The sequence below is a fragment of the Anolis sagrei genome, chromosome 2 (genome assembly GCF_037176765.1).
Source record: "Anolis sagrei isolate rAnoSag1 chromosome 2, rAnoSag1.mat, whole genome shotgun sequence".
Classification (NCBI taxonomy): Eukaryota; Metazoa; Chordata; class Lepidosauria; order Squamata; family Dactyloidae; genus Anolis; species Anolis sagrei.
In genome coordinates, this window is record NC_090022.1 from 277126222 (window position 1) to 277142031 (window position 15810).

The 15810-nt window shown below is 39.8% G+C and overlaps 2 protein-coding genes across 3 annotated transcripts in view; both read left to right on the forward strand.

Moving 5' to 3' along the window:
• Positions 1–6895, forward strand: part of C6 (complement C6) — a 29733-nt gene extending 22838 nt beyond the window's left edge. Inside the window, exons 15-18 of the mRNA XM_067464625.1 lie at positions 835–1026; positions 2041–2131; positions 3326–3567; positions 5600–6895. Of these exons, the coding sequence (XP_067320726.1) occupies positions 835–1026; positions 2041–2131; positions 3326–3567; positions 5600–5772 (698 nt within the window). The 3' untranslated portion in view covers positions 5773–6895. The remainder of the gene's footprint in view (positions 1–834; positions 1027–2040; positions 2132–3325; positions 3568–5599) is intronic.
• Positions 6896–6914: 19 nt separating this feature from the next.
• The window catches only part of LOC132766951 (complement component C6-like), a 36816-nt gene continuing 27920 nt past the window's right edge, over positions 6915–15810 (forward strand). The window contains exons 1-3 of one of the 2 annotated variants that reach the window (XM_060761430.2): positions 6915–7077; positions 11801–11952; positions 14710–14866. In XM_060761430.2, the coding sequence (XP_060617413.2) occupies positions 11810–11952; positions 14710–14866 (300 nt within the window). In that variant the 5' untranslated portion in view covers positions 6915–7077; positions 11801–11809. The remainder of the gene's footprint in view (positions 7078–11800; positions 11953–14709; positions 14867–15810) is intronic. The other variant, XM_060761431.2, reaches the window with a different exon arrangement.

The following is a 15810-nucleotide window of genomic DNA, read 5'->3' on the forward strand; positions in this document are numbered from 1 at the left end:
CTCCTCCCATTTCTGTTTCTGCTATCCTTTTCCTGATTTCCTTGCCACCACTGCTTTATTTTTGTTCCCTTGGCTGCTGTTTTTACCTTGTTGTTGTTGTTTGTTCATTCAGTTGTTTCTGACTCTTACTGACTTCATGGATCAGCCCACGCCAGAGCTCCCTGTCAGTTGTCACCACTTCCAGCTCCTTCAAAGTCAATCCAGTCACTTCAAGGATACCATCCATTCATCTTGCCCTTGGTCGGCCCCCCTTCCTTTTTCCTTCCATTTTGCCCAGCATAATTATCTTCTCTAAGCTTTTCTTTCTTCTCATGATGTGGCCAAAGTACTTCATCATGGCCTCTACTATTCTTCCCTCCAATGAGCAGTCAGGCTTTATTTCTTGAAGTATGGACTGGTTGGATCTTCTCGCTGTCCAAGGCACTCTCAACAATTTCCTCCAACACCACAGTTTTACCTTCCCTTACCAGTGGATTTATAATGCAAGGGGAGCTGACTGGATTTCAGCCATGGTATCATTTATCATTGATAGTATGATAATACTATCATTTATCATTTTTATAGTTTTATATACATCATAGTGGATCTGCTTTTAGCAATGAAGAGTTGTCAAAGCAATTAGAACTGAAAATAATTTGAACTGAAAACAAGCCAATTGACTAAATAATGCCATGTTACTTAGAGAGCTTGCTTTCACTGGGTTGGGCTGTCCATTAAAAAAAATAACGAATATTTGCAATTCAGCAAATATGATTTTTTTCATCTTTTGTTTAACTGACATGTTTGTTTGTTTTTTGCCATAACATTAATTTCAGCTCTTTTTTCCCCCTACAGTGTCTGTTTGTCCCAGACCAGCAGCATCCCAGGATGTCTCAATTTCCCCATTTAAAAATGAATACAACATTGGAGAAACTATCCAGCTTAGGTGCCCCGTGACTTTTGTGTTAAATGGCCAGAGCCAATACACTTGCGGCCAGGGGCCATCATGGAAACCTTCCATTTTGAGACTACTTACTTGTGAAAGAGGTAAAGACAACCTAATGCTTATATTGTTGGATCTGGGACACTCAGAGTTAAATCATCACTCAGCCATAAATCTCTGGTTGGCATACAGTCAGTCATGCTCCTTTGTAGGATTGTTGTGAGGTGAAAATGAGAAGCACATATGTATATGCTGCTTTTAGCAAGGGGAAGACTTTTAATTCACTCTGGCTTTTCAAATAACTTCTCTAGTGGTCAGTGGGTTAAACCACTGAGCTGCTGAACTTGCTGACTGAAGGCTGTCAGTTCAAATCCAGGGGGTGGGGTGAGCTCCTGCTGTTAGCCCCAGCTTCTGCCAGCTTAGCAGTTTGAAAACATGCAAATGTGAGTAGATCAATAGGTATCGCATCTGTGGGAAGGTAACGGTGTTCCATGTGCTCATAATGGCCACATGACATTGGAGGTGTCTATGGACAATGTCGGCTCTTCAGCTTAGAAATGGAGGTGAGCACCACCCACCAGAGTCGGACACGACTAGACTTAATGTCAAGGGAAACCTTTACATTTTATTTTATTTCATGTGTTATTTTCCATTTTTTCTTTGGGGAATTTTGTTTTAATAACAACAAAATCAACCCTGCAATGTAAGTGGAAGGCTGGTGGACTTAGAAGAGTGAGGGCAGTACATTTAAAGATACTAGAGGTGAAACCAGGACATATATACACCAATTTCTCCCGTGCATGGGCCTCCACGTTGTATGTTTACTTAAGGTGGCTCTTTAAATTTCATCAGGTTTTTTTAGTCAAGGGATATTTAAAGGTGGTTTGTCCAGGTCCTTCCTCTAAAATAGGAAGGACCTGGCTATAGCCTATAACACTAGTATTTATTGGTGGTCTCCCATCCAAGTATGAACTGGAGCTGACCCTGCTTAGCTTCCAAGATCAGATAGTATGTGGTGCCATCAATTCGCTATATTCATTACAGACATAATACTTGTACCACACTGTTATCCTTGTTTCCATATATCCTCAAAATTTGGGTTTCCTTTTCTATTGCAGCTGATTACATTCAAAACCAAGGAAGCTGCAGTCCAGGGCACAAGCTGGTTGGATCTCAGTGTGTGTGCATGTCCCCAACAGAGGATTGTCGGTAAGTTATAGATAGATATGCATCACTTTTTGACATTTGTGGAAACGTTTACAGTCCTTAATCGCAAAAGATTCATGTTTGGATACAACGGAAGCTTTCTTTGTGTATTCTCTCAAATGTGCTACTGACAAATGTGGAGAGGGATTATGCACACTTGGCAACCTCCCATCCCCATCCCATAGCCCCATCCTCTTAGGTCTCTGACCTTGCTGTCTGGGGTGTCAGCATCCACCAGGTATCTGTCCCCCTTGTGTCCAGTCTAAGCTAAATATTACCCATTTCAAATGTATTTATTAAAATATTTACACCCTGCCTGACCTTAGGGTGATGTAGAATAAAAACCAATTTATCACAATGTATGAACAATTCAAAGTGTGAAACAGTAACCAATAATTTACAGTCTAAAGCAGGCATGGGCAAACAATTGACAACACCAGCATGTGGTAGTTTGCATTTTACAATTATTTATCTACTAGTTGATTTTCTGCACATGCATAACAGAATATAGTTCAATTTTAAACTGTGTGGCAAATTCTGTGCTACTCTTGAAATTCTCTTAATCATTAGGATGGTTGTTGTTAAGTATGGGATCCGGGTGTATTTTTGGATGACAGTTCCCATTAGCCCCAGCTAACATAACCATGGAAAGAGATCTGAAGGCAGTTGTGAGCCAAAAACATCTAGAAAACTACAGCTGTCTATCCCTACATTAAGATTTACGATGCCATAAGGTTTGTTGCTTGCAACATTCTTGATGTATTGTGGGCCATCAGTATCTGCTAGAGTTTGATTCCAGGACTCCTTGTGGATATCAAATATATGGATTCTCAAGTCCCACTTAACTCAAATGATTGGCAGGGAGAGTCTGAGGATCTATAGAATGCCTACACCTCAGTGTAGAGCTCAGCAGATGGGTAAAGCAAGGTTTACTTTTTGGAACTTTTTTCAAATATTTTTGAGCTGTGTTTGCAGAATCCATGAATACAGAGTGGCCAACAGTATAACTGATTGTGGTTAAGCAATTCGGAGTGCTTTGACCTGGCTTTTCCAATTAAGAAGACTCTGCTGAGCATCCTCCCAGACAAATTCAAGGGTTCTCTTTAGAATAAACAAAGCTAAAGAAAACTTCATTGTGTCTTGTTCCTTTGGATCCTTTTATTACTCAATAAGATTTGACATGTTGTCTTTTGGCAGCCACAACTCTGAAGATATTTGTGTACTGGAAACAGCTTCTGAACAAACACTTACAAAGCCCAGCTGCCAATTCTTGGCAGAGAAATGTTTGGGAGAGCATTCCTTCAATTTCCTGCATTCTGGCCCCTGCCGCAGTGATGTTGACTTGAGTTGGGCCATAGAAAGGGTCAAAATATCTACAGATAGCATAAAGAGGAAGCCCTGTGGCTATGATTTGTGCTATGACTGGGAAGAATGCTCAGGTATGTATGACTATTTGATCCTCTGATTGCAGTGATTTGAGACATATACTTCTAAAGTGGCAGAGAAGCATATAACATATCATGCTTCAGATCTAACTGAACTTCATCTCTCATAAGCCTTGGGAATTACAGCAGTAACAGATGGTTGCTCATGTTGGAGGACAGTTTAGATTTAATCTGAAGTTCAAAAGAGAATGCTGAAGTTTATAAATTTAGAGATACAGTTCCACACTTTTGGTTGCACCAGATTAATAACTGGAATAGATCCACTAGTTCAATGACAGGAAGGCCAGCAGCCATGACCTGGGACTTCATGAGATGCAGGGTTCCCCCATTTCTATACACTTTATAAACATTTTAAAGACAGAATCCCATGGAGCCCATTAAAGGATTCAAGAGTACTTCTGCCCATTGCCCATGAGATTCTGTTTTAAAACTGTTTTAAAGTGTGTAGAACAGATCAGAATTTGGTAATGATGTTGCTCTGATGGATGGGGGTGCAGTCATATGTGTACAAAGTGTAAAGCGGAGGACTCAGCACACAGCCCTGTGGTGTTCCAGTGTTGAGAGTGGGAGCTGATGAGGCAAGCACATTTGAAACAATTTGAGGAGGACTGTTTGTCTGGAACTGTGCAGAGAGAATCCATGACCCATTAAACTTTATGAACAATTCACGTCTTTGTAGAAGAATGACTTGCACAATATGAATTTAATTCCTGTTATTTAGTTTACACAGCTATTTTGCATGTGGAAAATATTGTATTTTAAACATATCTGCTTTTGTTTTTGTTTTGTTTTTTGAAAATTTACAACCAACTTCCTAAACAAAGTGCTTGAAGTGGTGGCTATTTTGCTCATTACCAATGATTAAAAAAACTTATAGAAACATCTTTTGTAATGATAGACACCCCAACCCTTTTGCCTCTGCTTCTCCCTTTTCAGGTTGCATTGCAACAAGGGAACTACCCACTTCCGCTCTAATATTACCCTGGTTCTCTTTCATTCTTCTGTTGTCATGCAGTGTTTTCTGCTTGTTGAATAGAGTGTGCCTATGTGTACTGAAAGAAACAAACTCCCCTATAACAGTTATTGAGCAACATGGGGAAACAGTCACAGATTTTCCCGTAAATTTGTGAATTGTTTGTTGGCTGGAACATGATACCGAGTAGTCTTGCCAGAAAAAAAGGAAGGGCAACGAATCTGTGTAAACATAAGTTGGTGTGGGAAAGAAATTTCATTGGAATGAGAAATGTCTCCTCTCCCTCTAGTAGAAGCAAGTTTTAGTGCACTTTAAAAAACAGCCATGCTGATTCATGAGAAAAACAACAACAGTATCAATGGCTAAGCAATATTTTCATTATAATCAAACAAAGTGCCCCTCAAAGGAACTGAGGATTCTATTGAGATGGAGTTTTATTTTAATTTATCTAGTGATACAGATGGCTGTAGACTTTTCAATCCTATTTCTCTCTTCAATTAAAAAAGTAATAATAAAAAGTCGTATTCAAGCAGTAAAAACCTCCAATAAAATAAAGGAAAGCAATAAATATAGTAAAACAAACTAAGCCTGCAGATTGGCAAACAAGAATTTTTAATATATCCCTGAAAAATATGTTGGAATAATTGAGATAAATCACCTTCCTTATCTCAGTTTCTTCGACGGTTCAAATTTCCTCTTAAAGGCACAAAGTGGTAAAAAACACTTAATCCAGCTTTCACTGAAAGTTGCACTTTTATTTACAAAATATACTTTTATTTACAAAATATACAAGACAACTTTCAATCATGTCCACTCACATCTTGGCACACTGCAAGAAGCACATTTCTTTCTAATCAGAGCTTCTTCATGGTCAGCACAGGAACCTCCAAATGTGACACTCTACCAATACTACAAATCTCTATGTTTTAACCATACATTTCTGAAATCACCCAGTTTAAACTATAAGCCATTTTCATACTATATAATCTTACATACTGACAAAATATATGTACAAGTAAAACTAAAAACAATTTTTATACATTTTTCTTGTAGAGTCACGTTTGGAATGCTTCTGCCTGCTACCAAACCAATGCCCACGAAACAATGAAGAACAACTTTTCTGCATCCAAACTAAGTCAAGAAGTACTACTGTCAACCTCTGCATGCTGGCAACAATGAAGTGCTCTAAAAGAAACTTTGAAGTACTACATGAAGGAAGCTGTTAAGACTGAAAGCCTTTAAGATCAGCAACAGACTGTCTGCTCTTCTACTTACTGTTTTGATGTGTATTGTATCTTGCCAATAACACACTACTAGATCAAAGAGGCGATATAACACAGCAACCTAAATATTTTAGCTGTCTGACCCCTTACATTCCACAGAATGGTATACTAAAAATTGACTACAACTCAGTAACAGGCCATGTATGCAGAGTTCACAATGTTACTTTTAAGGCTACAATTTCTAGAATACCCTAATCAATATGACAATTTGCCATGCTGTTTTAGGTGTTGTATTCCAGAAAATTAATTTTTTCCAATTCTTGCAAGACACATAAAACCACCACTAGAAAGGTCTCAGAAAGCAAGGTTAGAAAGACTGTGGTCTGAGACCTTGGTGAGAACCACTATCATCTGATACAGATAATGGTGAGCCTTACTGATCACTAGCATTGCTTTCTGTAAAGCAGCATTATTCTAAATTCATAAAATAAATGGAGGGTTATTCTGCAGAAATGGAAAATGCCAGCATTGCCTTGGGGGCTGCGCTCTGGCTGTTGCTGCTGCCATTTTTTGTGCAGGCATTACAAAGGCTTTTTGCCACTTCACTCAGAAAAAAGAGGAGTTCCTTTTTTATATATGAGTTAATTTGCAATACATATCGACCCATGGATAAATCGACTCTTTTTTTGTGGCTGATTTTTGACTAAAATCTCTAGAGCAGGCATGGGCAAACTTTGGCCGTCCAGGTGTTTTGGACTTCAACTCCCACAATTACTAACAGCTGATAGGCTGTTAAGAATTGTGGGAGTTGAAGTCCAAAACATCTGGAGGGCTGAAGTTTGTCCATGCCAACTCTAGATATACATGAGTTTGTGTGTGTGTGTGTGTGTGTGTGTGTGTGTGTGTATGTTGCATTGTCAGAAAGAAACAGTGTGGACCTGTGTACCACACTGGACTTCTATACGATTTCTGGAATATCACCAGTTTACAGTATACATCTGGAATATCACCAGTATACCAGTATATATCAACATTAATGCCCTAGAATCCATTTGGCAAAAATTTCAGGAGCTAGGTTTCTGTTCTGTTAAAACTTAACTAATGCAAATAAATGTGTGTTCAAAAAGTCCACTTTCATTTATTTGCTGGAGTGAGCCCTTCAAAAGAATTAGCTTCTCAATACTTCCTCAAAGTGGACCATATGGCTGAATGTGTAAGCAGATTGTGCACACAGTAGCATTTCCTTCACTGCGTGATCAATTGGACTTGGCATTTTATGGTTTCCTACAGGGTTTTTAGTCCACTAAGGTAAGTCTGACTATTGTTGGTTGACATTTATTAATTTGTATGTTAAACAATGTATCAAAAATATAAAGATTTTCCATACTTTGTCTCAGTCATAAATCTGACTGTAGTAAAGAAATCAGAAGACTAGGAGTTGGATGGCAGTTGTGAAGGAACTAGACATGTATCACAGATACAAAGAAATATAATTGAACATGAGAAGTCATGATCATTCCTGTTATAGTATTTATGATTTCTAGTGAGGAAAGCTGACAGCAGGAGAATTAATAGTCGCTATGGCGTAATGGATTAAATCCTTGTGCTGGCTGGACTGCTGACCTGAAGGTTGGGTTGCTAACCTGAAGGCTGCCAGTTCAAATCTGTAAGATGGGGTGAGCTCCTGTCTGTCAGTTCTAGCTTGTGGGGACACGAGAGAAGCCTCCCAGCAGGATGGTAACACGTACAGGCATCCCCTGGGCAATGTATCTGTAGACAGCCAATTCTCTCACACCAGAAGCAACTTTCAGTATGTTCTCAAGTCGCTTCTGACACGATAAAAAAAGCAGGAGAATCAACTAATTTCAAATGTCGTACTGAAGTTCTGCAGATATCATGGACCTCTAAAAAGATAAATAAATGAATCCTAGAGTAAATCCAGCCTGAACTCTACCTAGAAGTAAAAATGAGGCTATAATACTTTGGGCATCTCATAAGGCAGGAGTCCTCAAACTAAGGCCTGAGGGCCGGATACAGCCCTCCAAGGTCATTTAGCTGGCCCTCACTGAGGGTCAACCTAAGTCTGAAATGACTTGAAAGCACACAACAACAACAACAACAACAATCCTATCTCATCAGCTAAAAGAAGGCCCACAATTCCCATTGAAATACTAATAAGTTTATATTTGTTAAAATTGTTCTTCATTTTAATTATTGTATTGTTTTTAAGTGTTTTTTGCACTACAAATAAGATATGCGCAGTATGCATAGGTATTCATTCTTCTTTTTTTTCAAATTATAATCCGGCCCTCCAACAGTTTGAGGGACAGTGACCTGGCCCCCTGTTTAAAATGTTTGAGGACCCTTATCATAAGGTAATGTAACAAATGAGAAAATTTGAAAGCACTAAGTAAAGTTAAACCCAAGAGGGAAAGAGGAAGACAGTTTTGGAGACTGATAGATTCTATCAAGGAAGTTTTACTGCTGAGCTTGCAAGACTGAGTATGGCAATCTTGTTCCTCATTCATAGGGTCATCAAAATTCAAAGATAACCTAATAGCAATAAACAACAAATATATACATTAATTTAGAAAAATACAAACACTAGCTGGGGATGAATGGTGTAAGAAGGTGAAATGATTTCAATATGCCATAGGTGCAATCGTCCATTTAATAGGCAATCGTCCATTTAATAGGTTAAACCCTTGTGCTAGCAGGACTGGTCAGCCGATAGGTTGACTGTTCAAATCCATGGAGCTGGGTAAGCTCCTGTCTGTTGAACCCTAGCTTCTCATGTGAGGACATGAGAGAAGCCCACACAGGATGGTAAAATATCAATCATCCAGACATCCCCTGGGCAACGTCCTTGCAGACAGCCAATTCTCTCACACCAGAAGTGACTTGCAGATTCTCAAGTCGCTTCTGACATGGAAAAATAATAATAGGAAAGAATACCTACTGACTGAATCTGTGCCAAGTTTTAGTTTGCAGTTTTAGAATCCAGTCAAGTTGCTGAATGTATTGTGCAAAGACAGAATGCCCGGACATTGTAGTTTCTTCATATGTTCAGGCTAAACCCTGGAATGGATTAATTACCCCCTTTATTTGGAAGCCTTCGGTGAAATTTAATGGTGAGATTAGGCCATGTTTTTTTCCATGTCTGCTACCATGTGGTATTATCTTCATCCAATTTGGACTCATAAAAGCAGTTCAGCAGTGGAATGAGCTTCTTGAGGAGATTATAGGTTCTCCTTCCTTAGTTGTTTGGTTCGAAAGATTTGAAAAGGTCCACTTCAGCAATATCAAGAAAAAAATAAGAAATGGTCTAAACTACACTTCTTTTTTATTAGGAAGTCTAACCCTTATCAGAGCTTACATTTTATCTAATTTTTATGTATTAGGATTTATTAGGTTAAATATTGGGCCAAAAGTCCACTTCAGAAGGGCAGTGTTACTAATTTCTATATTTGAAAGCAAAAGCGAACACTTACCAAATAAGGACTGAATAGCATTTACATTAAATGCTGCAAGACTAGAAATAATCAAGGGATTTTTAATAATAATAATAATACACTTTATTTATATTCCTCTTTATCTCCCTGGAGGGACTCAGAGTAGATTACAATTTACAATATACACATATGAGGCAAACATTCAATGCCTTTTACAAACAGTGAAGAAAAATGTCCTCAGTGCAAATATGGTTGATACTTATCATGCTAATGACACATCCTACTCCTTATAAAATTCCCCTTGTAGCCTTACTAAGACCCATGTCCAGAGACATCACAAGGGATGATTCTTGGGTCCCATGTTTTTTGGTGCTGAAATCTCAAGCCCGGGTTAGTCCTGACCTGGCAACCCTAAATCAGGTGGGTGAGGACAAGACCAGTGTGGTCTCATTCACAACTATAATCTATTGCCTATGGTATACCATATAGACACTACTTTCCAGTGGTATGGGACATACACTGAACTTTCTGTTTGTTCCAAAAATACATCGTAAAATGTAGCCAGAAGAAATCCATTGTGCATATAAAATGGACATCAAATAGAAAATGATAATTCAAAAGCAACAAAAACATATTTTAATAACAAATAATACCATACAATTAGAAGATCAAAGAAATGTCCAGCCTATTCATCCCACCCTTGACATTTAAAAAAAAAAGATTATAGCATTTCAAATAGTCTGTTTATCAAATAAATCCATAATACAGTGGGTTTACAAAGATGATAAATGAAAGACAATAATAAAATCAATAAAAGGGGCCTCATGTACCATAAGGTCTAGCCCTGCTGCTAAATGAAGGATCTCCAGTTAAAGCATTCCTAGCAGAGAACTGTTTAGCCTCTTTTTGAAGATGTCCAGAAAGGGAGACCCCTCGCCACACCTCACCCCACCTCAACTTGCTATTGGTTTCATACTTTGTTCCAAGTATTATTAGGACTGGCATCAAAACATGGAGCCACATTTAAATCTTAGAACTTTGTGGAGATGGGTGTGTGTAGAAACCAAATATAGAGATGGCTAATAGTTATAAATTTTGCATCGGAATTCAAACTTGGAAAGTTGAATGGGGGCAGTTGAATACCACAGGGAAAGGGGGGAAAGGCCTTGAACAAAGATCAAGGACAAAGATGGCAAAGCCAAAACAGAGTAGATGAGTCCAGATGTCATTCTTTTCAGTTTGAGTATTTTACCAAGTATACACAAAAAAGAGATGTTTACTCAGAAAGAGTCTTCACTTTCACTTCTGTAAAGTACTGCTTAGATTCATGTAACAACTTTTCTGTTTCTAAAGTACAGCTCATGTCCATAAAGTGTATGGAAAATATTTGAAAAGTATGTTAATACTTGAAACAGCATTTTCTGTGTTAGCAATAATATATTATTTTCTGTGCAAAACAAAGGAGTCCAAATTGAAAACAAACTCTGAAAGCTGTATCATTTTGGAAGACTTTTTGCACAACACAAATAACATTGATAAAATTACTTGTTGCTTCATTAAGAAGAAACTTAGTTAAGAATTACTCCTAAAAATGTGTGAATAGGATTGGTGCCTGAGCATGAAGAAAACATCAGAGCTTTATAGACAGTAGCAGCCAGGCATGTAGCCGGGGGGGGGGGGGGGGCTCGGGGGGCTTCAGCCCCCCCCCCCCGAAATTCTCATGGTGGTTCGCGAAAAGGCCTTACTGGTGCATTATTTAAACTGTTATGTTTATTAATATCATGATTTGATCACCATTCTCAATATATCCCATATGTATGGGGGTATTGGGGTAATGATACAAATGGTTTGCTAGGCTAGACCCTCTTTCACTCAGACTCAGCCCCCCCCCGAAACTCAGCCCCCCCCCCAAAAAACCCCTGAAAAACTCCCCCCCCCCCCGAAACGAAATCCTGGCTACGGGCCTGGTAGCAGCTGAGAACATCCATGCTAATGAGTGGCAAATCTGCTGACAAGTTTAGTCTAAACTTGAATGGAGTTATCAAAAGGGATGCAAATGCAGTGTGTGGATAGGGTTCAGCACCCTTAAAGATCAAACAAAAATCCTGAAGCAGATCCTGTATTCCCATAAGGTAAAGGTTTCCCCTTGACATTAAATCTAGCAGAGTCCAACTCTGGGATGGAGAGGGGGGAGGGTGCTCATCTCCATTTCTAAGCCAAAGAGGCAGTGTTGTTCACAGATGTCTCCAAGGTCATGTGGCTGGCATGACTGCATGGGGTGCCGTTACCTTCCCGCCAAAGCACTACCTATTGATCTACTCACATTTGCATGTTCTGAACTGCTAAGTTGGCAGAAGCTGGGGCTAACAGAAAAAGCTCACCCCCTTTCCATTAGCAAGTTCAGAGGTTTAACCTGCTGCACCACCAGGGCTCCTTACAGTATATATAAACTTTAAAAGCACTAGCCTGATTTTTTTTTTTTTTTTTGCAATGGGACCTTGCAAATCATTGCTACAGATAACATTGAATAAATATACTCAAGCATACATGCATGCCTCCATCTTTTTGTCGCTTAACAGCTCTGAAAAATGGGAGAAATCCGCTTACTCTTGCTTATTTTGTTGACTGTTGTAATTAAGAAAACGTTTGGATGCTACTGTGACCATTATTCCTGGAATTCTTGGTCCAGCTGTTCAAGAACTTGCAACTATGGGATACAAAGCAGATCAAGGTTAGTATAAGCAAGAATATAGATTTTCAAAGAAGGAAAATGATTGCATTCATCAATTTTTTTCCATATAAATACTGGTGATATAATGTAGAAAGATCATTCTTATTCCCTTTTGACAGCCAGAGAAAAGAGTTAGGAAGAGATGGAAGAATCCCATCCACTATAGTCTATCTTCATCTTGAGAGATAGAAAATGGGCTCCTTTCACAAAGCCTTCCCATACTTTAGGTGATCACTTGTGGCCAAATATAATTGCCTTTCAAGGGCAGAGTCTTGGTAGTGGGTCCGTAAGTGACTGTGGAGACCTATTTTGGATCCACATGGTATTTCACAGTGAGGACATACTTTCCAGATGGAAGACAGTGCTGGCAAGGGTTTGCTTGACACCTCTAGGCACGTTTCTCTCTTTCGTCCTCTATTTGTGCCTGTTCAAAATCCATAGCACTGTTGGTAACAGCTGACCTCCAGTTAGAAGCTCGAGGGTCAGGGCTTACCAGTTCTCACTGTTTATTCCATGTTTTTGAGGTTAGCTTTAAGCCCATCTTTAAATCTCTTTTGTTGTCCAGTGACATTCCGTTTTTGTTCTTGAGCTGAGAATAAAGTAACTGCTTTGCGAGACAATGATCAGGCATTTGGACAACATCTGCATGCTAGAGACAGTTTGTAAGAAGGTGGTGGTGGGAATGTTTGGCAGGTGTTTCCTAATCAAGAGGGGAACGCATGCCCATTAATCCCACTGGCTATTTATTGGTGTGGGCTTTGGGGGGCTTTCATGATCTTATGTAATGACTAAGCTAGAATATATTTAGGGATCATGAATATGTAGCACTGACAAATGCATCAGTATAGATTACATATTCATAATTTCAGATGTGATGGATTTTTGGTACTCACAAAACACACAGGATATGGCTTGTTGTAGGTTTTTCAGACTATATGGCCATGTTCTAGAAGCATTCTTTCCTGACGTTTCGCTTGCATCAATGGCAGGCATTCTCAGAGGTTGTGAGGTCAGACTTCACAACCTCTGAGGATGCCTGCCATAGATGCAAGTGAAATGTCAGGAGTGAATACTTCTAGGACATGGCCATACAGCCTGAAAAACCTACAACAACCCGGTGATTCTGGCCATGAAAGCCTTTGACAATACACGCAGAATGTGTGATTAATTTTGATGCTGTGGCTCAAATATTTTTTTGAGCTATGAAATTGTCAGCTGCTTACTGCGGATGTGAAAACCTGCAGATACTTCATTAGCAAAACAAAGTGATGGGATGGGCAATTCAATGGGGGAAAAATATTTTCAGGGTGTTTTTATTGCTTAAGTAATAAAAGTAACCATGCCTCTGCCATTCATTTGAATTTCAAGCTGTTGGTCAAAACAATTTGAATTGCTCCACTGGACTGCAGGAGGGGAATTCCAGTGTAAAGATAAACACAGGTTATTCTTTCTTATTAGATACTGTGAACGGGGTGTTATGGTTCACAGGAAGTATTAGAGAGGGAATAATAATGACTTTGTCTTCTTCTTCATTCACATTAAACTTTTGCATTATGAATTTGACGAAATATATCAAACAAGCCGAGGCAAAATTCTCCCCTATTTGTACTGGTTAAGGAGACCATTTGGTGTAGTGGTTTGATCATTGGACTGCAGTTCTGGATAACAGGGTTTGGACCCTCACTTGGCCATAGCAATCCACAGGCCCATAGCCAGAATTTTGATGGGGGGGGGGCTGAGTTTGATTTGAGGGGGAGGAACTGAGGATCTACCCTAGCAAACCTTTTGTATAGTTATTCCAATACCCTCATGCATATGGGATATATTGAGCATGGTGATCAGATCATGATATGAATGAATATAACAGTTTAAATAATGTACCAGTAAGGCCTTCTCATGGACCACCCTGAGAATTTTGAGGGGGAGGGGAGGCTGAAGCCCCTCAAGCCCCCCCCCCCCCGGCTGCATACCTGAGCAGGAGGGCTAAGGGGATTGAAGGGGGAGGGTCCTCCACTTCTCAAATCCCTTTCCTCTTGCAATTTCTCCTATGTTTATCCCCCTCCCCTCCACTAAGTTCTTTCCAAACGAAATGTGATGAAAGTTACACAAATCTAGCAGAAATTTTGATAAGTGCTTATCAAAAATGAACTGAGATTAAATTCCTAACCTTCACAGCAGGTTGGTGGAAGCAACTTTAGCTCAGTAGCCCCATCCTCTATTTATGTTCCCCAAAGGGATATGTTATGTGGCTCTTCTGTATTCCTCACTCCACCCATGCCAGGGCCGGCCACGTTGTCTGGATGCCTGACCACCGTCTCCCAAAGCAGTTGCTCTACTCTGAACTTAAGAATGGAAAACGGAATGTTGGTGGACAGGAAAAGAGATTTAAAGATGGCCTCAAAGCCAACCTTAAAAACTCTGGCATAGACACTGAGAACTGGGAAGCCCTGGCCCTTGAGCACTGACCAGCAGTGCTGCAGAATTCGAGGGGGCACGAGTGGAGGGTGAAAGAGAGAAACGTGCCAGGAGGAAGGCGCGCCAAGCCAACCCTGACCGGGACCACCTTCCACCTGGAAACCAATGCCCTCACTGCGGAAGAAGATGCAGAGCAAGAATAGGGCTCCACAGCCACATGCGGACCCACAGGGAAACCCATAGTGGAAGACCATCTTACTCATCCAACGAGGGATCGCCTAAGTGAGTAAGTTCCATTAAATAAAAACCATCACTAACCGAAAGCTATATTTAATCTTACAGACAGAGAAACCAGGATGCTTATTATTATAAAAATTCATGCGATAGACTGTGCACATGGAGCGAATCTCGAGCATGTAACCAGGAAGCATGCCACATCAATTGCCAAATGAGTGACTGGAGCACATGGTCAGAATGCGACCCATGTGTTAAAAAACAAGTAAGCCATTTAATCACAGGATGCATTGGCAAATAGGTAAAAATGTTCTTCTCTACCTTGTGCAAATGATGCAGTACAAGTGCAGATATTGTTCTTGATGGAATTGCTAATGCATATTGCTAAGGTAACCACTAAACAGGAATTTGGAAGAGTTTCTTTTTTGGATTACAAATCCCTGAGTCTTCATGTCAATATTCTATACGGTTGCAAGTGACTAAAATTGGGTTTTTTTAGTGGTTGCCCCACTATAAGGAATACCTTGCTTCACAAAGTTGACATGGCCCTGTCTCTATCTACTATTTTCCCTTGGCAAGCAACGCCTAATTTGTTAGGTTCTTGTGGGTTTTTTCGGGCTATAGGACCATGTTCTAGAGGCATGCCTCTAGAACATGACCCTATAGCCTGAAAAAACCCACAAGAACCTAGTGATTCCAGCCATGAAAGCCTTCGACAATACCTAATTTGTTGGTTGGTTTGTTTTGACCTCTAGCCAATTTCTTTTTTGTCGAATGTCTTGCTTAATAATGAATTTATTCCATTATTTCTATTTAACCCTATATTATAGAATCCCAAGGCAGCATGCAAGTATGATCAATTTAAATGGTTTGAAACAATTGTTCTATATGATGTCATAATTATAGTTTATGGTAAGCCTCACTACAGAAGAATATGAGGGCCCTTCCAGGCAGGATCTGATCCCTGGTTTTCTGTTTATGCCAGATTATCTGGCAGTGCGGACTCATATAATACTGTTTAAAGCAGAAAACCTGGGACCAGATCCTGGGATTTAGGGCCTGCTTGGAAGGACCCTGAGAAGAATCTTGTTGAGACAGGCCAAAAGTCCACCGCACCTAGCCCAGTATCCTTTTCACCCAATGGCCAATCTATTGCTCACAGGAAGCACATTAATAGGACAGCTATGCACTTCACTCTCCATTTTGTAC